This window comes from Rhamphochromis longiceps, linkage group LG6 (genome assembly GCF_057381845.1).
Source record: "Rhamphochromis longiceps isolate RC_006_pf linkage group LG6, R_longiceps_female_GT1.1, whole genome shotgun sequence".
Taxonomy (NCBI): domain Eukaryota; kingdom Metazoa; phylum Chordata; class Actinopteri; order Cichliformes; family Cichlidae; genus Rhamphochromis; species Rhamphochromis longiceps.
Window position 1 is genome coordinate 28198299 of NC_140562.1, and position 25331 is coordinate 28223629.

Sequence of the window (25331 nt, forward strand, 5' to 3'; positions counted from 1 at the left end):
CCCAAAATGGTTGAGACACTATGGTAATGTAAAGAGCAAATGGTTTTGTTTCAGTGTTCAGACAGCAGGACCTCGTGAATGCTTTGTGCTACCGTGACACACTGAATATCCCCGAGAAACTTGTTTTCTTGTCTTCTATGTAAGGGGCTTCAACACTAGACAATCAACAAGCTTTAAAGTGTACATAGCTTTTTAACAAAACAAGCACAAGGCTTCAAAACATACACATTCAGTTATTTTGGTGTAATATACAATATCTTTGGTAGCTAGCTGAGGCTCAGGACTGAATGCTCTTAACTTTAATGTGCTCTTAAATATAGAAACACACGTTTAGCTGTCAGTTTCCATACTCCCATCGAAACCCCTGGTGTGTGATATTGTATTTTTCTCTGAAAGGCCCTTTCAGAAACCCGCTGAAAGATTTACAATGAGAAACACTAGAGCATATTTTCAAAGGAGAAAAAGAAGTTCCTCTTAACGAGGGGGATTTAAACAACTGGTTTGACCTCATACAACTACGCAGTGACCTCTTGAGTGTGCGTCTAATTAAACATATCCTCACCACTATGTCCTCGGGGTACGTGTCATTAGAGAAAGAGCCATCATCAAACATGACCTCGTAGAACGTCTGGGAGGTGATCTGCGTGACCTTGGAGCTGTAGTAGCGCAGGTTCTTGTGTTTGGAGATCACCGTCTGGCCAAGTGAGATAGAAGCTTGGTTTGCTTGCTGCTTCTAGTGTAGACAGAGAGTAGCAATTAGACTAATGTATAGCAATACAGAGTAAAGTCAAACTAAATTCCACTGGGGTACAGCAATGTTATATAATAAGTGACAACTGAAATGTTCTGTTAGATTTATTTGCATTATAAAAGGCTCTGATACCCAAATCTCTGCTTTTAATACAATCAGGTTTATAGATCTGTCTCTCAAGTCATCTTGACAGCTTCTTGTACCGAGGTACAACTTTTACTTTTAATTAAGCTCAGTACGAACAGAGTATGGTTGTTATCTTTGCATTTAGAAGGGAAGAAATTGCACCATGCAAGTTAGTTGCAGCATAGTGAAGACAAACCTTAAATTAGTGTGAGTTTAAGTGTAAGTTGGGCATCAGCTCTAACAAGACCCCAAAGAAAACTTTTCTTCAGTACCAGCACAAAGAACTCATTTGTGAAAGTACATCCTTGACATTTTAGATACTGGCAAAAAAAACAAAAAAAACAAAAAACAAAAAACAAAACAAAAAACAAAAACCCAAAACAAAACAGACTTACTGCACACTTTTCTCCTCCTTTTCTAGCATAATGTTGCACTACTAACCGCACTGTCATGGACAATGTTTCAGTTTATACGTTTAATTCAGTTACCAGCATTATTATAGATGATGCAAGTGAACAAAGCAACGAGCTGAACTTGAACCTACAAGTGACTGCAGTAAATACTTAACGTCAAACTACATTAACTACCGCAATTCCCCCCAAAAACAAAAAATGCTGCTGGAACGCCGTTTAAAATGTGACTATAACCAGAATGATTTACCAAATGTAATGTGGCTCATGTTCACATACGGCTTCTTCTTGCATGATAGAGCTTTAGCGTGCATTTATAGATGGCCCAATGACTGTGTTCACAGACAATGATTTCTGACAGCAGTGTTTCCATGACAGAAACATTTCTGTTTTAAATGAAGTGCCATCTGAGGGACCAAACATCAGCGGCATCCAACATAATCTGATTTTTCAGCCCTGTCCATTGTCCACAGAGATTTCTCCAGATTCTTTAAATATTTTGGTATTATGAACTATAGAGGATTATTCTGTAATTGTTCCACAAATTATAAACATCGTTTTTAGCAATGCTCTTTTTATTCCCCATCATGCGGCTAACCAGCTGCCAATTGACGTAATTAGTTGCAAATTGTTCATCCAGCTCCTTCTTTTCAGCACCTTTTACTTTTCCAACCTTTTGTTGCCCCTTGCCCCAGTTTTAAGAGATTGTTTAGAGTGCTGCTGCTCTCAAATTCAAAATGAGCTGCTATTTTTCATGAAATATTACCATGTCTTAAGTTTTAACATTTCATATGTTTTCTTTATTCTATTGTGAACGAAATATAAACTTTTGAGTTTTTTTTAATCACTTCATTCTGTTTTTATTTACATTTTACACAGCATCCCAATTTTGGGGGAATTCCACAAGTTCAATTTTATTTGGGGTCAAATGAGAATATGTTGTGCAGAGCAGCAGTTTGTAAAGTGGGGACATTAGTTTACTATCTTACGCTTTATTTGTTTTAACTGAAACAAAATATTGAATGATTTATTATGAGCTTGTTTGTATTAAAATACAGAACATGTACATTAGAGAAGGAGGAGATCCCACGCTAACACAGTATAAAGTGTAAGGATTTTCCTGGTGTTGCAGAGACATTCACATCAGAAATAAAAGTAATCCATTGGATCTTCATCTTCTTTTATGCCAAGAGTAAATGAACATGCTTATGTTCATTCTTGCAGCCAACAACAGAACATTTGGTGTGCTTCATTAATAGAATATAGAGTTAGAGTTGGCAGAAAAAGGCTCTAGCAGGGAAATAGTAGTTGTTCATTCTTTGTTTGAGTGCAAACAAGCCACTGTGCACGCATCACGCCGATGTGTTGTTACACAGTGCCCTGTATAAGTTATGGAAGAAAGACTCGACTACAAACAAGGTGATTCAGGCAGTTCAGCTGTAGTATTTGCAACAGGTAAAACAGAGACAAAGGCATAACATAAAGGGGCCCCTTTAACAAGCTGTTTTCAATTATCTGGCGAGTAGTCATTTGTGCCACTTCCTTAATTACATTAACACAAATTATTAAGTGCTTATAATTGAGTCAGTTATTTCAAGCGTGTCAAAAACAATAATATGTCTATTTATTCCGGGCACTGGTTCAGATCAGCTGTAGCAAACACCTGTCCTATAACTTACAGCTGACGAACTCCGCGACTGGTGTCTATGGCAGGTGATTGACACAACATACGGCCAATCATCGGGCTCCATGATAACACCGGCAGCATGGGCACAGGTCACATGAAAGGAGGTGGGACACCGGCCACATGAGCACTGGATACAAGCCCCTGAGTGCCGCTTTCCCGCACAGCGTTTACGACAATAGATGCACTTCTGTAAACACATAAGGACCAGACCAAACTGTCAATAGGCCTGAATTAACTTAGGTTGCACACGAAAAGCTGGGAAAATGTTATTACTGCAAAGGAATTATAAAAACAATTGAGAGACGCCAAGAACCAAAAAATGGCCAGTGGTCTAGAACGATCAGCAGCTGCTTTTAGACAAACCAAAGGTGTTTTTAGACTGTATCCAGCTTGTTTTGTTTCAATATAACTAGATTTAAAATGCTGTCAAAGTGTTCTTCAAAAAACATTTTTTAAACAATAAGCATGTTCTTTAAGTACGTCTTTACCAAAATGTTTTCAAGCCTTACTGGAAATTATCCAAAACAATATACACAACGAATAAATAAAATCTCTAGCCTTATCGTTACAACAGGAGTATTTGTCCTCTATATCGTTATGGCTTGCGTTCTAAAGACACATAAAAACAACAGCTGGGCCGCCACTCTTGGCTTTTAGAATATATGGTCTTTTTAAAAGCATGTTGCTAACAGTTTAATAACACTAAAGTATGAATAAGATGGCCAAGCTCATCGTGACCAAGAAAACTTGATGGTTGCAGTGATTGCATTGAATTTTTTTGCTGTTGGAAACTGATTGCAAGTACATGTTGTGAAAAACTTGTTGCCCAGAGGTCAAGGATGCAACACCCTCAACTTGTGGACAACACAAGATAATTGCACAGGTCGCATTGTGGGAGGCAACAATCCAGTACAGCTCAGACTGACTGCAATCACTCTCAGACAGATTAGCAAAGGATTCCAAAAAACTACCATCTAATTTATAATTGCAGATGGGGACTCAACTCAACTGGTTGCCAGCTGATTTATTTTCTAGTTATATTCTTATATAAAAGCAATGTCACTGAGTATCTTTATATCATTTTGCAAATTAATGTCACTATTTGTGAAAGAATTACTGAAACAGTGTCAAAACTGATGTTCTAGCTGGACTCTGAATTTAAATAGTTCATTTCTGTATATGTAGACAGCGACAGATTTGCAACAGACAGCAACAGATTTGCGATTTTCACCAGTGTATCAGTAAAATGCTGTATTATCCATGACAGACTGGATGTAACAGCCATTCAGTCGCAGTCTGGCACCAGACTTACTCCATCTTCCTGTTGCTTTATCACCATCCTGACCAAAGTTACTTTGAAGAAATGAATGAAAAGACCAAAACAGCTCTGTGTTGCTTTATATTAACAAAGATTTCTTGATCAGTACCCAGGACAAGTAACATATCATCTATATAACAGTAGTTTCCAACAGCAGCTGCTGACTCATACTGGACCGTCATATCGGATATCTCCACGACACCACTTTTGGATCTTGGCACTGCTGACATCAGTTTGATGAACGATGAACAACGATCAAACTTTTTGGTTAATTAGTACATTTGTTGTTGTTGTTTTTATATAGAAAATCAAAAGACACTGATAGAAAATATGAAATACTGTGCTTCCAGAGATGAAAGGAGGAAGTTGTGATGGACAGCAACATCCTACACACACTTAGAGTGGCTGATTTGCTCTGTATAACAAAAAGGGCAGACTGAAGATATTATTTACACAAAGGGAAAATCATTTTACCCCAAGGGTAATAAATAAATAAAAATTCACACTGTAAATGGAAGCCCTTCAGTCGGATGTTCTCCTTTTTAAATTTCAAATGCAAACTACTGCACAATACACCTACTCCCAGTGACTGCCTTTATTGCTGTGGAGGAAACCTGACCTTACTCACTAAAGCACCCATGTCTGGTGTAAAATAAAAAAAATAAAATAAAGTAATTTAACATTTGCATTTCCACTCCAGACTTTAAAGGTTGGCTAGGAAAAACAGCAAATTAGTGACAATAGACCGCTAAGTGAATCACCGCTCAGCTGTGCCGTGAACCTCTAACATAATTTAAAGCCAATATGTGCTCCAAAAAAATTATATCTGTGAAATCTGCTGTTATTGGATACGGTAGTGTAAACAAGTCATTGATAGCAGAAAATAAAATGAGAGACCCCAGTTTAATAGTCAACAGAAACATGTTATTGGACTGCTGCAATACAAAGAAACCCTCAACTTAAGCCAATCAGATGACATCATTTACGCTTTCCACAAATAAAAAGTGCTTCAATCTGTATGTTGTGGTATTTTCTTTCCTCGTTTAAGCTCTGTGAAGAGTACACAACTGCACACTGGCGAGCATAATACACATACACATCCTACACACAAACACTGCCATGCATCCATGCACAAACACACTTGAAGCGAAATTTTGTAAAAGACTATCTCTCGGGTTTCTGCACTAAACAGCCCATCAAGTCAGTTCCCTCTACTGTGGCATCTCTCTTGTCTGTCCTCTCCAACGAAAGGGAAAATATGACGACATGCCTCCCATTATAACCCCACTCGCTCCCTCTTCCTCTTTCACCCCCTTTGCATGCCTTCCATCTCACTCCATTTTCTCTAGTCTGCTCTTAATAAAACACCCATCTACGCTCTCTTCTTCGCTTCCCTGCCCTGGCTTCTGTCTTTGCAGCTTGGTTTCACATCTTACTGAAAGTAATTTATTCATTAATCTAATTCCCCGGAAATCCATGCTATAATATCGACATGTAATACGTCTATATGCAGACACGTTCCAGTGCCTCAGTGAGTTTAAGTGGGAATTAGCTGGTTTTTTAATATCTATTTCTATAAAAGGTTCCAAATTACCATATCATTGCTATATCTTGTGCATAATATTGTTGTTTACATATTGTTTAAACAGCACGTGTTGAAATATTAAGAAAATACAATATCAAAAGCACCTTATGACAGTTTAATTCCCCTGTGTATATTTCTATATAATAGGATGTGATGATGCCCAGAAACAAGAGAAGGCATCTGAGAGGTAAATAAGAAGGTGACGCTGCGCAAGTACGAACCTTTCTTAAAGTCTCTGTCCTTATCAGCTAAGCCACTGCCCTTTGTTCATTTATTTGAACAAATCAATAACTGATCTAATTAGTTGGCTCAGCGTTAATTAAATTTAACCTCTACAGCAGGGCTGGCTTCGTCTTTACAATTATCAGCTTAGCCCTCTTAATGCAGATATCAGTTGGGGATCAGTAGGTATTGTGTATAGTGAGAGACTACCCTCTTTTCCTCTTGTGAAGAAAACCAAAAGGCAATATAAATGCTGTTTTTAAAACGGGATGAAAATCCTAAGTTTATCCTCCCCCACCCCCCTAATAATGAAGTTTCTTGTCCTTTCTGTTCCTGAGCTGAGGGAGAAGCAGTCAGTGCTTTTCTCGGTGACTAACTTGGCCTACATTTCGTAAAGCCTTTTCCCATACCTCCTACATTATGGACAGCACTGCACAGATGAACTGGCCCGACTGTCTAGTCCACTTATTGAGGCCAGCATAACAAGATTCTAGCTGGCATGCACTGTGTGCAAAATCTGTGTTCGTATTTCTGCAAATGAGCACTTATGTACATATATTGGCAGGGGAGGGGACAAAATAAAATAATGCCAATTAGATCACAAAGTAATATAAACATGTAAGAATAATTGTATGTTTTAATGCGTGTGTGAACTTCGCCAATTTCTCCCCTGTGACTTCTGCAGTGTGTATTCGGGTGCCTGTGTTGAGCCATGCGTTAAGAACATTCCCACAGTAAATTATGAATGTGTATGTGTGCACATCGGTGTGCGTGTGTTGTATGATAGTAAATTATGAATGTACTGAGCTGCTGCAGGGGCAACGGGTCCAATGCGAACTTCAGAACACGTGGCTCGGGGATTGAATCTACAAATGACAACGCAGACAAAACAGAAAGGTAGTCTGTACGCCATCCTCGAAACTTTGAGAGAAAGTCTGCATCACAGGCGCACACTTTCTACTGGTGTACATGTGAAGGACATATTGGTTATTCATGCACACTGTGTGATAAAGCATTTAACATCTAAAGCAAGGAAGTGCCACTTCCTCTAAAAGGAATTTAGGTCCTTCATATACTTATATTTTGGCCATCACGTAGGTCATGTCAGAGGCTTTTATGAGCACCCTGCCTCTTCCCCGTCTGGACTATAATTTTCATTTTGTTCAGATTTCAGCCTGCGGATATGGAAACTGACTTTGTGGTTTGTGCTTTCATATCCAAATGAGCTTAATTTCAATGTGGTGTGAGAAGATATGAACCATATCCCTGTAAATACCCTATGGGTAATGTCACTGTGTCCACAGAGTTAGCATCCCATTCAGTGTCAGTGCAGCAATATTCCTTGAACTATTTTTGGGTAAGCAGTCATGTATAAACCTAAATATGCTGGTTCCCTGTGGTGAAGTATGACATTTTAGTTATAACTGAAGTCTATTCACTCAGATGTCGTTTTCTGAGGGACTGATAACTAAACTCAAACTGGATATCATTGTGTTACGCTGAAAAGTCTTCTTACCATTTCTTTAATTTGGAAGTGGAGGTACTTCCAAATTTCCCCTGACTGCAACCTCCAGCAACCAGGTATAGAAAACACACCTTTCCCAAGTGACTGGTGGTTAGCAGGGGGTCACTGACGCGTTTCTAGGCTGGCATGGCCGAGGCTTTAGGAATCAATTTCAATGTAGCTGCCAGCAACCTCCAGCAACCATGTGCAATGTTATCAGGGAATACCTCTTTTTCCCTCATGACCAGAGGTTGCCAGATGGTTGCTGACAGGTCTCTAGGCCTTTGTATCCGAGGCCTATACTACCTTTTTCACAACCCTTCTTAGAAGCCCAGATCTGTCCAGTTCATCTGTGCATTTGCAGTTTGACTATGGACAAAAATGAACTTCATTTTATGTCGGGGGACAAATGAGATCTAGTTCTCTGGCTATGAGCTAGAAACCCCTGAGACCTGATTCATCTTCCTTTTTTTCTTCTAAATACCATTCATGGTGTTGTATATTCTTCCTTTTTTGTGACTGTGAAGGCATGGACTTTTACTGTAACATCCTCAGGCCATCGCAGCTGTGCTGTGCTGTGCTGTAACGAAAGCTCAAAACAAGACTTCTAAAAACAGCAGCAGGGCTGGAAGTGGCGCATCACTGCATTCAAACACAACTTTGGAAGGGACAACGGCCAGTGTTAAATTGAGCATGGCTTTTAATTTTTGTTGTATAACTTTGTAATCTCAGCTCATATATATTAATGATGTATTCACATCATTGTTACTTTCAGCTCACGCAACCCATTTTGAACAATAAACTGATTTATTAATGTATCTTTTGTCATGAGCTGTTTTAAGGAGTCCTAAACTGTGATTTATTACATATGCTTCTAAGAAGAATTGAACTTATCCCATCTCTGTGATCCATCTTATGTGAGGATGTGCTTCTCCAACACTTTGCTTTCTGCTGACTTATCACAGTGCCTGCAGCAGAAAGCTAAGTATAGTGGCAACATGTCAGGTCTGCTGAGACGCACTGCAGCTCCCTCATTAAACAAACACATACACACTTAATAAATGCACAAGCACATGCACATGCACTCAGGGAGGCAGACATACACCTGCACACATATAGACAAACATCAGCACACAGAGTCTTACACACTTACACACACACACACACACAAACCCCCCCCCCCCTCCCACCCACCAGTGGTTAATTATCTAGCTTTGATTGCGGGCATGTTCGTCTCACATTGTTAATTAGAACTGTGAACACTTCATTAATTAGACCAGGACAGTCCTCAAGGAGTGTGTGTGGTGTGCGGGTGTGTGTCTGTGTGTTCTCACCAGTTTATATCGCTGCATGGGGATCCTGCTGGTGTCGATGGGACTCCTCTTGGATTCATTGCTGAACCTCGCCTCTGGCAATGCTACTGCACACATCACGTGAGCCCATCTATACACACAAACAAATTAATACATTGTGATGATTAAGATACCCAGACAATTCATTTGGCTGAGCTCTAGAGATGAGGGATAAGTGTGCAGAGCTAATCGCAGAACAAAAGCTCGTCTCACTTGTCGTTTTGGGTTTTCTTTAGAGCGCCACCTCTGAGGTTGCAGAGACAGCATTCCTGGGAAAAGAGAAAAATGAGTGAGAAAGACGAAATGCAGATATTTTTCTTCTAGTCACCAAAATCTATACACGTGCCACAGAGGAAGATATTTCTGCTTATTAAATAGTCAGAAAGAAGAAAAAATTAGTTGTCTTTATTGTATACAGTGATCACACTGCAGTGTGTCAACTACCACATATGAATATGGTCATCTATATTTTTAAGATATTACTGACTGTTCTGACTAGGGTCAGATCTTTGGGTGAGCCATCATCATCAGCTATAACGTATAATCATTTTAACACTAGTTCACATTAAAATTTTAGGATAGCACTGCTATTCTCCTTATACACCACAGTCATACTTGAATCAAAGGTATAAAATTGTCTTACTGCTGTAAAGTTTCCCTCGGTACAGCGATCACATGACCATTGTTCACTGATGTCGTCTGCAGAAACACCGTAACAACCTAAAGTAAGAAGGGATGGATCAAAAATCTGTAGCAAAAATACTCACTGACTCCTCAAATGCTATTAAACTGTTGTGTCAATGGGTTGGGAGAGAAACAGCAGACTTGACAGTAAATGGCAAGATAATTTTATGTTATTAAGGAAACAAAATGTCACAACAAAAGACAGAGTTGGTGTACAATTCATCGTTGTTTACGAAGGCGTCCGTCTGTGTGGGTTTATCTCATATTAACGTGTGTCATAGCACGCTGTCATTTTAGACACTTCACAGCAGCAACTTTGCTTTTTGGTCTGAGTCCTTGCGTCCAAATGTTTTTCCAAAATAAAAAATGGCCTTGAACAGAAAAACACTGGGATTTCATTTAGTAAAACAAACATGATCTTATTCAAAGCTGGCAGCTGATTACAATCCATGAGCTAGAGGCTTTAGACACGTAGGTTGGGAATTTTTATTTGAAAAAACACACTTGAAGTCTGTATATGTGTGCATGTCACTATTCTTTTCCTGCATTATCCATCAGAAAACCAAAAACAAAATCTAAGCCCACCTCTGTTTCCTTTCCAGAGTTCAAATAACAGAACGGGCAGAAAGCTACATCAACATGTACTTATTGTTGGGGCTCGAAACCGAACTTGTGGCTTTTTCATCAGTGTCAAATGACATACACTTCATCTCTAACTCCCACCCCACCAGACTTACAGACACACACACAATAAATGCACAACATCCTAGACCAAGCAGACTAAAAATATGGCAAAGTGAACGTTAGTAAGAGTGACTCAAACTGACTGAAAGCTGGGCATACTGCTGTCTAAGTCTTTTAAAAGTAGCTGCGTTTGCGCGCGCGTCTGTGTACGCGCGTGCGTAAGGCCGGCTGGAGGCTTAAGATATCGAAATGTGCATGATTGGGACAGAGATCCGTGTGAATGAGGGATTACGACAATGCACAATGTATCGTGTCTGAGTAGCCTGGAAAAGAAAAGCTCCAGGGATTTTTTCTTCCGTTTTTTAAGAAAATGTGTGAGAGCTTGTTACTGGCTTGGGGATTTTGAACAGGAACTGTGTGTGGTGGAAACAGAGGATTCACCCCCAGTCTGACGAGGGAAATAAAATACTCCAAACCACAAAGAAAGGGGGGAGAAAGGGAAACAGAGAGAGGGTGGAACATACAGAAGAAATGAGTCAGGATTTAAACCCACTGACCCTCTAATAATGACATCAGTAACACAAGCACAACATGTGAAAACGAAGAATGTCGCCTGGTGGTAAGTGGTAAACAGATGGCATGAAGTTTAAAAACTATACACATCAGTTTGTATCTTCTACCCCCCTCCTCTCACACAAAAAAACTCAAATATATGTGCTACTGTTGCCTTGTGCATACATACTTGCATGGACCTGCAAGCAACAGCTCTGGCAGTAGAGCAGAGGGGAGGTGCCGTCTTCCTGCAGCAGTGGGTTAGTGGGAGTAGGGGGGCAATTCTCCTCCCGAAAAGAAAAGCAGATCTCTGGGATCAGGGGCTTGCTTCTCCTAAACCCTCCACCATGAGGTGAGGGACCCTCCATTGGAGATGAAGATTGGAAGGTGTCTTTAGCTACCATAGGCTTATTATCCTCTGCTTTGTCTTCCGCCTAGGGGAGGAAGAGACTGTAATTTTCATGTATAAAAACCTCTGACAGACGAAAAACTCAAAATTGTCTCTCCAGACTGAACTTTAACTACATTTAGAGCTGGAAATGTGCTGAAAAGCTGCAATTATCAGTAAAGCGGTTGGATTTAAAAAAAAAAGAAAAAAGAAAAAAAAAGACATATGAGCTTAACACAGGATAAGAACCACTGACCAGTGCAATACTGAAACAACCTCTAATTGGAGTAGCAAAAATGCTAGCCAAATGAGGCAAATGATGTAAACACAGAATGAAATGTGATCTTTCAACATTCTCAAGAGAAGAAAGTTGCAATGCGCACTCAATTTACACCAGTGGAACTGTGCATGTTTTAAAGACAATCATCTCCCAATTTGTGCTGACCTCCCCTTTACCTGATAGTAGGGCATGAAAAGTGTGCACACTGCACAGTACGGCTGCATGGTGGCTGCATGAGCATTGTACTCCCTCTCTGTTGAGAAGCAGCTCTTTTTGTTCTGCCACAGGTAGACAAGCGGCTTTGCCCACGCTTCCATTTCCTGCCCCTCTTCTTCTGCCAAGCTTGCTTCAGGTGGCTCTAAATGGAGACGAAATAAAGCCTTACTTACTCTGTAATCACTCATCTATTCAAACGGTGGTTTCTTTTACTGGGGCGCGGACAATGATTCATGCAATTCCAACCACGAATCTCTTGCCTGGTAGTTTGTTAATTAAGCCTTTTCTGAATGTGAAATAATCATCTGGCCAGAATATCAAAAAACGCAACACAAAGTGAATTCTGCAGCATTTTCTGCACAGAATTGCAGCAGAAGTCAGAGCTAATCCGGCCGCTGTGGTGACAATTTCCTCCAGTGACTTTAAAAACATTTTCACGGAATAGACGCCTGTCAGTTTCCAAATTTGCCCAAAAATAATTAAGCACTCTCATGATCATAAAACAGGCTTCTCACAGCCATGGTCATTTCTTACTCGCAGATAAACAACTACAACGGCTGCTGAATTATTCATCCTTTCTCACAACTACAGAGATGATAAATGTGACTGTGTGTGTATATGCACATTAGTGGTTGTTAATGGAGGCCCCCCTCCCCCCACCCCATTAAAACCATGAAAACAAATAGAATATCTATCACTAGATCATTTTACTGTGGTAGGCCCGAGAATTAAATGTGTTTGGTTTATGTGTGCATTGACGTCAAAAGAATCATTTCGGAGGGACATAAAATTTGAAAAATGAGGAGGGGAAGTATGGACCACAGGGTGGAATGGCTCACTGTGGAAAAACACAAATTTTACCTGAGTGTACTTTATATTTGTCAAGACTGTTGTTCATGCTGCTAACAGAGTCAGTTCTATTACTTCTGAGTATATTGTGTTAGAAATACAAACTTTTACAAAGTATGCGTTGTTGTTTTTGGACTACAAAACGGATTAACATCTAAATGTTGTGATGATTGCATTCTTGTTCGCTCCAGTGCAACCAAAAAGAAGTCTAACGATCATGGGTTCTGGCCCGGTGCCACCCACCATGCAGTACTAACCACAACAGGAAATGTCCCTGGGTTTTTTATTGAAATAAGCTTGACTCTTGGCTTATACTGTGTGCATGTGTCGCTGTCTAAATGTCTTTTTTAAGGCTCAACCATAGCAATACCTTTCATCGAACTGTGTTAACTGTATATATGCGTGTGTTTTTTCAGTGTGCCCACCGTCGTCACTGGCAACCTGTTGTTTGACAGCAGTTGGTACAGCCCTTGCGGTGGGTTTCCTGAGTGGGTGACGCCAGCTCTTAGTGGTCCTCTTCATTGACAGGGCAGGATACTGGCATGGACAGGGATTGATTGAAGGTGTTAAACATTATTTTTTAGTTTCTGTAATGTGTAAACTATTATAATTGACTATTTAAAAAAAACACTCACAGCACAAACCTCCCCAGGTTCCAGGCCTGATTCATTGCACTTATAATTATTTGTATCATTTATTTCTTCTTCTTCATCATCATCATCATCATCATCATCGTCGTCATCAGAGGAGTCACTACTGCTCTCTCTCTTGGCACTGTGCTGCTCTGCCTCATCGTCATCAGATCCTCCTTCTTCCATATCAGACACCCTATCCTGTTCTCCATCTCCCGTTCTGAGAGGTGAAACAGCAGTATCCGAATGGAGTCTCTCCTCAGCTTCCCTTTGTCTCCCCAGCTCCCTGCATAGGGACAGCGCGTCAGCCCCATCATCTCTTTGCAACTCGTACTCTCCACAAAGCCCCAAAGGCTCCATAGCACCAACTGAAACTAGAGAAGTGGGCTCGAGTTGAGCCCAGGTGAGAGGCCCACTTTCTCCTTCCTGGTTTTCAGACTCACGTAGTTCTTGCTCAGGGTTTTCCAGGTCAGTGACCTCTTTGCACTGAGGTTCAGTCCACATGGTGTAAGGTAGAGGGTCGTGGGTAAAGTCAGAAGGGAGCTCTGGGTGCAGACTTTGGATGAGGACTGCAGGATTTTGGGAATTAAAGTTTTTCCAGATACTACTGGAAAATGTTTTAGGCTCTGTGTATGTGTGCTGGGGTGTACAAAAGGAAGAGGAGTATGTAGTGTGATGCTGTAGTTGTAATGCTGAGTGGCTGTCACTTTGAGTGCATAATGGAGGGGCAGGGGCTGGGATGTTTTTGTTCGAGGTACTGAATCCGCCTTGTCTTTGAAATGGATCTTTGGAATTATCTTTATTTGCAAACTCTTGTAAGTTGGGTTTCTGTTCTCTTTGAGGTGCAGTGCTCTGAACAAGCTGCCCAAGGGAGGCATTGTTCGGTGCAGTAAGATTTTCCAGCTTTGCGTGATCCTTGTCAGCAGCAACTGCAGGCATTATCATCATTTCATGGACACCACCAGATGTTATTTTGTGCATACCACTGGCAGTTAAATGAGCCGTTTTTCCTTCTGAACCAGACACCGCTGCCCCTTCACAATTATATGGGGAATTTAAATGCCAGTTGTTGGCATGTTCTCCTGTATGAAGTTCTGCTGACATCACTAAATCAGCCTCTTTCTCTTCTTGTCTGGCTCCATGTGAGGATGAAGAGCCAGTTGGCATCTCCCTTTGAAGCACAGGTGCAATCTGGTGACTACACGATCGAGATTTTGAAAAATCAGTCAGGCCATCATCAGCAGGCGTAAGCGAGGGCATCTCTTGGGTCAGTTCAGGTGGCAAAGGGCAAATTCCAACCTTATCTGCAGGCTCTGGAGTGAGTTGTGGCATATCCACTGCATTCCTCTGCAGGAGAGGGGGGGGGAGATTTTCCTCAGTGTTACTTTTTAAAATGCGATTGTGTGTAGAAGGGGAGCTACATGATGTGCAGCTACCCCCCTCTACTGGCTCACTTTTTAGATCATAAAGTGCTTCTGTAGTGGAGTGTGGATTGATAGGCTTCAAATCAACAACTGCGTCCGTTCTCTCTGCTTTAAAGCTGTTGTTAGAGTAACTCTCTGTACCTGTGTCCATGCTGCAATCAGTGTTGAATATTTCACTTAAAGTGTCTTCTCTGCATACTGAAGCAGATGTGTGAGCTTTAGAAACAGGGGAACACAAGTTCACCACAGTCTCATCAGCAGTGCTTGTGTGGGAAGTTGAGTTGTGTTCACTGGCTTCCACAGGAGGCATCCTGATTGAGCAGTCTTTACGAGATGAGAGGTCTCTTTGTTCAGAAGTGGGACACCTTGGCTCGTTAATTCCTGGATCTGCCTGAGTAGCCTCGGGCCTTTGTCTGAGACTTTCAGCAGTTCTGCTTGTGAGACCTGGCCCTGAGAGGTATTGTGGGTCAATATGAGTGTCTGTTTCTGCCTTAAGGTCATCCTTCAAAGGTGAGGCAGGGGGACTATCGTGAGAGTCATGAGAGTGGTCTTTAGAAACCCCCAAACTTTTACTCTCTACACGATTTACCTTGACCACACACATCTGTCTGCAAGGACCTGTTGAGAATAAAAGAATGGCTGGCTAAAATATGAAAAACAGTCACTGCCAAAAGTTTTTACAGACCTCACATGAAGGAGTTTACAAATATAAGAAACCAGGAACACAGACAGCTATGTACATAAAAAAAAATTAAGTAATATCTCAAATATCTTCTTTATCATCTGTCAGTTTCTTACCAGAGAGCTGAACAGAGTTTTGACTCTGGTTGTGCTTTGACTCAGCTTCCTTTTTCTTCTCTTTCTGCTCTTTTTTGCCGGTTGTCCCAGCCACAGACCTTCGTACCTTCGGGCCGGGAGGACCTGCCGAACTTTTCCTCTTGCTTTTCAGCGCTGAGGTGCCATCCAAGTCAACGGGCTCTTCTGTGGTCCTGAGGCGCTTGGAGCGCATACGAGAGTGGCTGCTGTCAGAAGGTGAAGAGATCAAAGAAGATTAAAACTCAAAACCCTGAACGAAACCGAAAAGCAATGAAAGCATTAAAAGCGAATGTAGAAAGATTTGCCTTTTGAGAGGGCAAATACTAGATCACCAATGACTGCACCAAAGCTACCAGTCGTTAAATTATCACAATCCAATGCATATATGCACTCTCTCTTTCCTACTCCAAATGAAGTGCCCACTACCACCATTAACCCTACTCGATGTAATAATGTGCCACAAGCTGTTTACGCATGAATTCAAGAGGACAATATTGGGTGAAGAATGTTGGGACATTGTCTGAAATTGTCAGCCACATTATCACTACTGAAAATAGCCCATTTGGCTAAGACAAGCGTGTAGCATGGATAGTATTTGCAGCAGACAGGACACACGCCACCGACGCTGTGAATGCTATCTGACATATGTACAATAAGACATTACACGGATTTTCTACTACTGAGCTGGAACGTTAGAAACTCACGTGTACCTCCTGTTGTTAATATCTAGAAAAGTTCAGGTTTTCAGTGAAGGAGTGAAAATAACTAAAGAAAAGAGAATAAACATTGCATGAATATAAACAAAGTACCCTTTGTTTCCAGAATTGGTCTTGCGGCGCCTCTGCAACCAGCTCTGCAGCTCTGGTGTTGTACTGGGAGTGGCAAGTGTGTGGTCAATTGACGTTGAATCTTTACCCAGCATCCAATTAGCATATCTGTCAGGCTGAAAGCGCTTCACAAAAGGCTCCATTGATATCTTTACCATGTCTTTGCTACACGTGCACTACAGGAGGAAAAAAAAAAGAGATCTCTAGTTTAGATTTATATTAAAGAGATTTCTTTCAGCATAAGACTCCACAATAGACTCAAGGCTAAATAGCAAGATATTCGTTTTTTGTGATGATCTTTGGCCAAAACTTTACAACAACATTACCAAAAAACTTGGGATGCTATTCAAAATGTAAATAATTTAGATCTTAAATCCATATATTTGAGATCTAAATTATGATTATACTGAATTAAGTGCACTCTTACCTGTGTAGCAACCTTTCCATAGTCGATCCAACGTAAAGTGGCAAAGTTGGTTGACTCTGCACAGTTGAATCCATGATTGAACCCAGCATGGTAACCGTAAGGAAAGGTGATCATAAACTCTCCGGCTTCCTGAGTAATCTGGCAATTTGTCATATAAGAAGGAAAGAAAGAGGAGCAAAAGATTGGTTTATATGTGTGTATGTGAGTGATTGACCTTTAAATGTCCTCGTGGTTTAAAAAATAATAATAACACAGAAAAGAAATGAAAAGTTTAAAATAAACCACTGAGGATTTCTGCAACCAATAAAAATTAACACTGCCTATTTTAGAAGCAGCAAAAGCTGTTTTCAAACAGGTGGTAAATAAAGGAACTAAGACTGAGAGTAATTCTTCAAAGGGACAGAGAACCTACCTTATCAAAGGGAATACCATACTTCTTCAGTACAGAAGGGGAGATTAGAGTCATCTTATGACGAAGGAAAGCTTCACACCCCTTGATGCTACTGGGAAAAAAACCTGACAGAAACACACACATACACAAAAAAAAACCATTAGAGAGACTTAATCTGTCAGAGAGAAAAAACAAAACAAAAACAGGTGAATGAAAAAGCCAAATCGAAAAGCTGTGTGAGAACTGGCTTATTATCGACTGCTACATTTTTAATATTTATCGAGTAGAGTGACATTTTTTTTCCATAATGGAAACCAAAGATTATTTCAATTATTAGCTTATCTTAAACATAATTACTTTCCCTGATAAATGGTGAAAGAAATACAGCAGTATTCTGTTTAGAATGAATTCAACTACAGCCAGAAAAAACCCTAAAACATTGTACTTAAACTTAAACAACAGTCAGCAATTAATTTTGTATCTGTCAATTCACTGATGCATTGTGCAGTCACGTCAGTACCATCTATCCTAGAGAAAGAACTGCAATTATTTATGTTCTTTTTTTTTTTTTTACAATTTAGCATAGTGGACTGGACTCTCATATATAAGAAATTGGAAATGGCTGTCTGTAACAAAAAATTATTTTGGGTCATAAACCACTTTTGGATTTGCAGTTTCATGTGCAAACCATGGCTGTAATGTGCAAATACTAAATGACACAGTTTCTCTTAGAAAAGCTGTTCCAGCTGCAAAACAAACACATGCAATACATTCTACTAAAAGACAGTTTTTAGTTTTACTAACGTCCATGAAAATGCTGTATGGAGGTGTCTTGGGGATAGCAGGCTTTAACGGAACAATAAGACAAAAAGATCTCTGTCTCTGTTCATCTCTGTTCATCCACTCAAAAAAGAAGATCATTGCAACAACCAGTACTTTGTTTACAGTGGTCTATATAGTCTGACAAAGCAAGGATGGTAAACTAGACAATGACTTCAAGTTTAATTATTCAGACACCATTTCAGCAGAAAAAAAAAAGACTAACAGATTAAAATTGAGCTCATCTGATTTGTAAGGGTGACCTTAATACATACAATACAATCCAGGATACAATCCAGCTTTATAAGTCGCTGAGACCCCAAGCAACATCAGTACTCTCAACGATTTATGAAATAGATAAAGTGAGATATGCAGACAAAGAAAAACATAACAAAAACCATCAGTAATAATTAATTGGAAACTAATATTAAGTCATTTAAATGCCATACTGAAACCGAAATGTATAGACATGGACATACGGCTAAACCAAATATTGTGTGGTTTTTCATTAAAACTATCCAACATTGGTTGGATTGGTTCAGAGATTTGTTTGAATGTCTTGATGTGACACATGAATAAACACAAAAAAACAAATGTAGGACAGGAGTATCTATCAGCAGCTTTCATTTTGTAATACAGCTTTCAGTTTAAAGGAGGCTGGAGAACCCTGAATTATATGCATTTGTCTTTCTTCTCAAATTAGTTGTCTTTCAACTTACTGAGCGAGCCAATCGGCATTTCGACTGCATTTTACATCTATTTTACATGGGCTTATGTGTTTATGGATTTGTCAGGTTACATCTCTTTGCAGCCAGAGTTCATTAGCATGCTACATCTAGGTTGTTCTCTCGAGCGCACTCAGATTAATTATGAAGTGGATGTTGTTGTTTAATGCAGACCTGCCTCTGTATGCTGCGATCACGATTCAATATTTGTTAAATTACCCAACCCAACTCCTTTTAATCTTTTACCTGTAGCCAGGCGCTCCAGTCTCTTCCCATGCTCGGGGGGGATGGCATACCTGTTAAAGACAGAGATATGGAGCAGAGAGTTATTTTTGACTGTGTATGAACATGCTCTGTTAATTATGTCTACGGGGCACCATGTGTTGACAGTTGCAAACAAACTTTCAATGAGCATTTGCAGTTTCAAGACTGCCATCAAGTGGTGGACAAGTGAAAAACTTCAGAAAGGTGGATCAAGCTTTTAATACACTGCACTGTTATTTTATATGTAATCTTAACAACATACAGCATGATCCTATCATTAATCCCCCAGCTGTGCTCACACTCCTTTACAATTACCCATATTTTTCCAGCATATGTGACCATTTAAGGTTTGGTCTTCATATTATATTAAATCTTGGCCACTATAATATTTCAAAATTCAAGCCCAGTTATGTGTCCGATAAGGACACAGTAACCATCGGTGATTGCTGCTGAGTTATGAGTTTGCAGAATTTCAAGATGACCTTATTCTGTGTCTTCTCGTTCATGCTGCTGATGCAACCTGAATATATAATCTTCTCAAACTTCCCTGCAAGAAATCCATGAAGCGTGACAAGATTCCCTCTAGGTTTGACTAGGCATTCCATTTGACTAGTACCATCCACCCTCAGGTGTGTGGAATTTCTATCATCATACCACCTGTCAGTTTAACACGGCAATGAGAGACAGGGTGAGAAAAGGAAGCAAACCTCAGGTAGAGGTGACACGGGGAGTTTGGGAGAGGAGGGGGAGGGTATACAGGATTGAGAAGAGGTGAGAGTGCATCTTTTAAGCTGCTCCCCTCCAGGGACAAGATGTCAACACATCAGTGAGATGAAAGAGTCTACGTCAGTGAGTGTGTGTGTATGAGAGAGTACTAGATGATAAGGGTATGCATGTGTGTGAATATTTGGTACACCAGGCTGCTCTTTCTGAGTGTGTATGACTGTTTCTGTGTGTCTGGCTGTGACACTGATCCCTGTGGGGTTGCAGGGCTCACTGCTCTAATGAGCAAAACTCCCTCCAGGGCAAGAGAGAGAAATGGAACAACCAAGCTGACAAAGAAATGAAAAGAAAACTTCATTCTGATCTACCTGCATTTCCACTTCTTCTTTACCTTTATTACTCTAGTCCTAACCTCCTAATGACTAAGCTCTGATAATTCCTTTCGCAAATACCAATCAGACCTGTGCAATAGGCACTCTGTGATGGATCATGATACCTTTCACTGCGGTCAATACAGTACGTCCTCTAAAATGAAGAAGATAGTTTGATGAATTGAAAAAAAGAAAAATCTGTTCATTAAGCTGGCTCAATGAAAGAGTAACAACAGAGAAAATTCCAGTAATTATATCCCCAGACCCCAATTAATCTGTAAGAAAAAAAATCAATGATGCTTGCTGGGATGCCACACTTTCAAAGTATAAGACAAAACCCTCCAACACGGACGATTTGGAGCTCTAATTGTCTGTACTAATGCAGTTCCGTTCAATTCAAAGACAATGAGAAATCTCAGGCTTAACAAACTACTACTACTAAGAGTTTATGGTTTTGATCTGTGTTAAGCGTTTGTGCTAACTGTGTACCGTATTGATTGACTTGCTAAAATGCCAAATTTCACCTTGGTCTGTTGTACATACAGGAAAGACAGCTTCCGAGAAGTCAATTTAAATGCTTGCACCCGTGGAGAATAGCACAGCTGCCACACATTCCCTGCCTGCACATGTAGCCTAATTGCTTCATCTGTTGTTCCTTTACAGCTCTCACCACTACTTAGAGACTCAACACTCATTTATTTCTTTGTGTGCCAAAAACAACCACAGGGAGAATCCTCTGGGGTCTCTATGCATTTGAATTGGCATGTAAATCAAATTAAACCTGTAACACTGTAAATACTTGCTATTTAAATCCACTTTGGACATGATAAAAGCTATTTTCCAGCTCTGCTAGAAATGTAAAGGATATGCATCTCCTCTATACTTTCTCAGCCTTAAAATAGTCCCCACTATGCCCTGTATTTGTTTAAACATGTCACATAAAATTGTTTCTTTGACTATTCACAAATCCACAAAACTTGAGTTAACTCTTTACCTTGAAAAAAAAAAAGTATAGACAATTATCTGCAAACCAGCTACTTTTCAGTGGAGGAAAACTTCCCTCTTTTTTTGTGAATAGTATTTATAATAGTGTCCTCTAACTTAAAGGAGAGACTTGTTAACAGAGTTGAAGTGTTCAATGTATTGTATTATTGCACAGCAGAATTCTCTATTCTTTTTGCATTTGGTTCCTCTACTGAAATCTAGAATTTGGCTTTCCAAACCATCTACCATCCACCTTCAACCACTTATCTGGGTTTGGGTTCATGGAGCAAGCAGTCTAAGCAGAGAAGCCAAGACCCCGCTCTATCTGGACAGCCTCCAGCTCATCCAGAGGGATGCTGAGATGCTTCCAAGACAGTTGAGAGATATCATCTCTCCAACCAGTCCTGGGTCTGCCCCAGGGCCTCCTCCAGGTAGGAAGTGCCTGAAACACCTCGCCTGTATCCTAATTAGATGCTTTCTCCTCAACTGGCTGCTTTTCAGTGTGGAAGAGTAAAGACTCCAAGTTCCTCCTGAATGACCAAGTGTCCTTACCCTGTCTCGAAAGTAACCCAGCCACCACTCAAAGGAAGCTCAGTGTAACCATGAGGTCATCCTTTTGTCTCACAAGACACAGCCCTTGGCCATAAGTGGAGGTAGGAACAAAGATCGACTGGAAAAAAACCCCAATTTGACTATTCTTTAATGATCAACGCCTTCTGTGCTCTGAACCTTGATTGCATTTATTATTTAAGGACTTCGATATAATGCTTTTAAAGGGCTGTAATCACCTTTAGCTTCAAATTTCTCATTTTTGTCTAATTTGTCTGCCTGGTTAATAGAAAAGAGAAAAAGGACTGATACAATCTGTGAAACATTGTTAGATTAGACCTTCTTGCTGTAGGAGTCAGATTATAACTCAGTGACGAATAGAAAACACAAAAATGATTCCATCTCCTACTAATCACTGTTCCTTACTCACCAAGATTTGGGCTCTCCAAAGTGAAGGTAGTTGATGCTGTAAAGGTCCATATCTTCGGTGTGCCAGGAGAAGGTAGTCTTCCACATACCAAAGTATAGATATGGAGTGTTGACACCCTGAATGGAAACACCGCAGTCCTCCTCTATAACATCCAGGATAGAGTTCAGGTGGGCAATGTTCCACTCATCCACATCCTAGAAAATGAGAAACAGGCTTTAGACCTGGGTTACAGATTGGTACCGCAGTTGATGATGGCATTTTAAATCCAATCACTATCAGCTCAGCTACACAAAGAGACAAGTGCGCTGTGTCGCTAAAGTGCTGCTCGACATGTTTTGACCTTCAGTTGTTCAAGCCAGCAATGAAGAAATGCTACTCAGGCTTCCAATCACTCTATATTAATAGAAACCGCACTATTCACTGATTTTACTGGGGGTCAACAATGCAGTGCAAAACTGGAGGATTTGTAATGACTATTGAAGTCCCTGTGTAGAAGATCCTTCTGATTACTTTCATTATTCTGGTGTATTTGTGTGCATGTAGAAATGTCAAACAGTTCCAATATTGATATACAGTAAAGTGTGAGTTGTTGGACAGTGACACGTTTAAAATGTCAATTTTCCCTTTGTACTCCACCACAGTGGATTTTAAATCAAGCAATCGAGATATGATCAAAGTGCAGACTTTCAGCTTTTATTTAACAAAACTATTTGCATTACCAAACTAGGAATTGCAGCTATTTGTATACATACTCCCTCATTTTTAAAGGCTCAGAACTAATCGGTGAAAAAAAGCTAACCATTATTAAATATAAGGATTGGTTTTAACACTTGGCCAAAAATCCTTTGGAGTCAATCATTGCCCGAAATCTTGATCTGACAGACGTCACCAAATACTGCGCTTCCTCCACTGAGGTGCTCTGCTGAGCCTTTACTACCTGTTTCTGGGTATTTCCGCATTCAGTTGTGTATTTAATAAGTGAAAAGCTGCTCTATTGTGCTGGGGTTAATTGACTTTCTTGTGCATTGAATGATGTCCCATTTCTTTCCATTGCTTTTGCAGTATGCTTTGTCATTATCCACGTGGACCATAGGCGTCAGCCTAATTACATTTGGCCCGCGAAGCCATACCAAATTACTATTAGAGCTGGCCTACTGGTATTATACAGCTAATATATATATTGTTTAGTATTAAGCTTTGCTTGTTCCATATTCAGTTTTTCAGCAAAACGTGTTTGAGTCCATAAGAAAAGATTCATTCTTATATCTGGAGGAATAAATATATTTCAATAAATATTAACGTTAGCCCGCGACTTTGTTCCAGTTTTGAATTTTGTCCCACTGTGTATTTGAGTTTGACACCCCTGACGTGTACTGTGAAGTGCTGTCTAATCAGCTTTGCAGTATTTGCCTGAATCTGTTTCTTCCTTTCTCAATACTCTTCTCTATCCATCATTGTGGTAAAAGTGAATTTTCATTTCATGTGTCCAAATGATTTTTCCAGGACTGTTCTGGCTATTTTAGATGTTTTCTGTCAAAGTTTAATCCAGACTTCTTGTTTTTGAGTGTAACCAGTGATTTGCACCTTGTTGTAACTCTCTGTATTTCCATTCATGAAGGTAGACTTTGACATTTGTTTCACAAGTCACTAAATACATGTTCCACACTCATCAAGTTCAAATATTATCTGCTTCATTCGTCATGAAATAACAAAGGAACAGGCCATGAACCTGATCGTCAGTCAATTTAATTTTGTTATTATTTTGCTTATGATAAAACGAATTGTAAAAACTCAGCAGGGAATGTAATAAGAGAAAGCTAAACTAGAAAGGTTGGCTTTAGCATCAGCATGCATTTAAAAAAAAAAAAAAGAAGAAGCAAAAACAGAGAGAAGAAAGATCCATCTACCTCATCGTAGAGGCTGCCACTGACATCAGCACCATATATGGGTGAAACAAAAGTGAGGTTCTTCCAATACTTCCTCTCAAGGTCTTCATAATTCAGGTAGCGAGGCGTACAGTACCTGTGAGAAAAAGAAAGAAATTTCATTTGACATTAGACAGCGATCCTTGTACAAGTACTTTGCTGTGGTCTAAACCGGAGACGCAGAATCAGAGCTACTGACACCAACACCAAAGCAACTTATTTCTACTCTTAACTTTGTTTTAATAATATTTGCTATGCTTGTGTTTTTTCGCTAGATTTAGTATCCTATTTTTATTTTACTTTACTGATGTGAGCTTCTTTACATCATGCTTACTTCTCTATTCAGTTTTTACATAGTCTTTAATTTAAACATTTACCTTTTTTAAAAATTCACATTTTTGATTTTTATTTATGGCTTTTTGTATATTAAGCTTTTCACATTGCTTTCTATGGTATGTGCGTAATTTTTTACATATTGAGCTTCTTTGTTTGATTCGTGTTTATTTACTGCTCTTTCTGTTTACTTGACCTCCTTTTTATGTAATTTTAACCTTATTAAGCTTTCATTCATTTCATTTCATTCTCCTTTATTCTATTTTGTTAATGGTCATGTTTAATACTGTTTTGCCAGCTTGTGGTCAATTTCTCTTTATTAGTATAAGACAAAACCTTACAGGCCTTTTACAAAGGTTTGTAAATACTCAAACTCTGAAGAAATTGGGTTTTGGCTGTGACAACATCAAAATGAAACATTTGTGTGAAATTAAGAACTATTCCTCCTGATTATTAGAGTTAACGAAGCATGTAAACCAGTTAGTTAAAACTCACATGTCACTGTTGGCCAATCGTCTGAACTCCTGCACCGTCAGAGGTTTTTTCTGGATGTTGTATTGAATGAAGAGCCCTGATTGGCCAGCCACCATCTGCTGAATTGGAGCATCGATGACCAAATCATCTATGTCATCATAGGTGCGACGGGGCTTCCAGCCTTTAGGAGGAATTACCTGAAGGATAAACAGAGGAATCAAAAACAACGATGTAGGAAATTTATTCAAAAGAAAAAGTCAGTTCCTTGTGCATTTACATGTCACACTATACATCATTCTTCCTTTTCTTCTTTTGATTGACTAAATCCAACTTCGGTTCAAACTACGTATAAAATGTAAACCCACTCACTAAGATAAGGTAACAATATGATAAGTTTAAAAAAAAATAACTGTCCAAGGTCTGATTCAACTCACTACTTACCTTAGCCAGGCCTGCCCGATGTGCACCCTGAGACTCCATATAAACCAGATACTTGTTGAAGTCCTTGAACTCTTCCATAGTGGGCCTGAAGGTCATAATCTTGCAGGTGGGGTTTGCAGCGGTATGCACCTCTGCTCCCGCCATCCTGCCACCTTACCAGGTAAAACC

The 25331-nt window shown here is 39.8% G+C and overlaps 1 protein-coding gene across 5 annotated transcripts in view; it reads right to left on the minus strand.

The window, feature by feature from the left end:
• The window catches only part of kdm4c (lysine (K)-specific demethylase 4C), a 31704-nt gene that overhangs the window by 4603 nt on the left and 1770 nt on the right, over positions 1-25331 (minus strand). For 3 of the 5 annotated variants that reach the window (XM_085410032.1, XM_085410030.1, XM_085410029.1), the window contains exons 2-19: positions 25164-25330; positions 24744-24919; positions 23898-24012; positions 21991-22184; positions 18916-18965; positions 17147-17250; positions 16735-16872; positions 16290-16483; positions 15463-15686; positions 13244-15282; positions 13034-13145; positions 11720-11901; positions 11066-11309; positions 9599-9675; positions 9169-9224; positions 8938-9046; positions 2967-3161; positions 563-733 (exon numbers count right to left, since the gene is read on the minus strand). In XM_085410032.1, coding sequence (XP_085266158.1) covers positions 563-733; positions 2967-3161; positions 8938-9046; positions 9169-9224; positions 9599-9675; positions 11066-11309; positions 11720-11901; positions 13034-13145; positions 13244-15282; positions 15463-15686; positions 16290-16483; positions 16735-16872; positions 17147-17250; positions 18916-18965; positions 21991-22184; positions 23898-24012; positions 24744-24919; positions 25164-25307 — 4524 coding nt within the window. In that variant the 5' untranslated portion in view covers positions 25308-25330. The remainder of the gene's footprint in view (positions 1-562; positions 734-2966; positions 3162-8937; positions 9047-9168; positions 9225-9598; positions 9676-11065; positions 11310-11719; positions 11902-13033; positions 13146-13243; positions 15283-15462; positions 15687-16289; positions 16484-16734; positions 16873-17146; positions 17251-18915; positions 18966-21990; positions 22185-23897; positions 24013-24743; positions 24920-25163; position 25331) is intronic. The other 2 variants (XM_085410031.1, XM_085410033.1) reach the window with 2 other exon arrangements.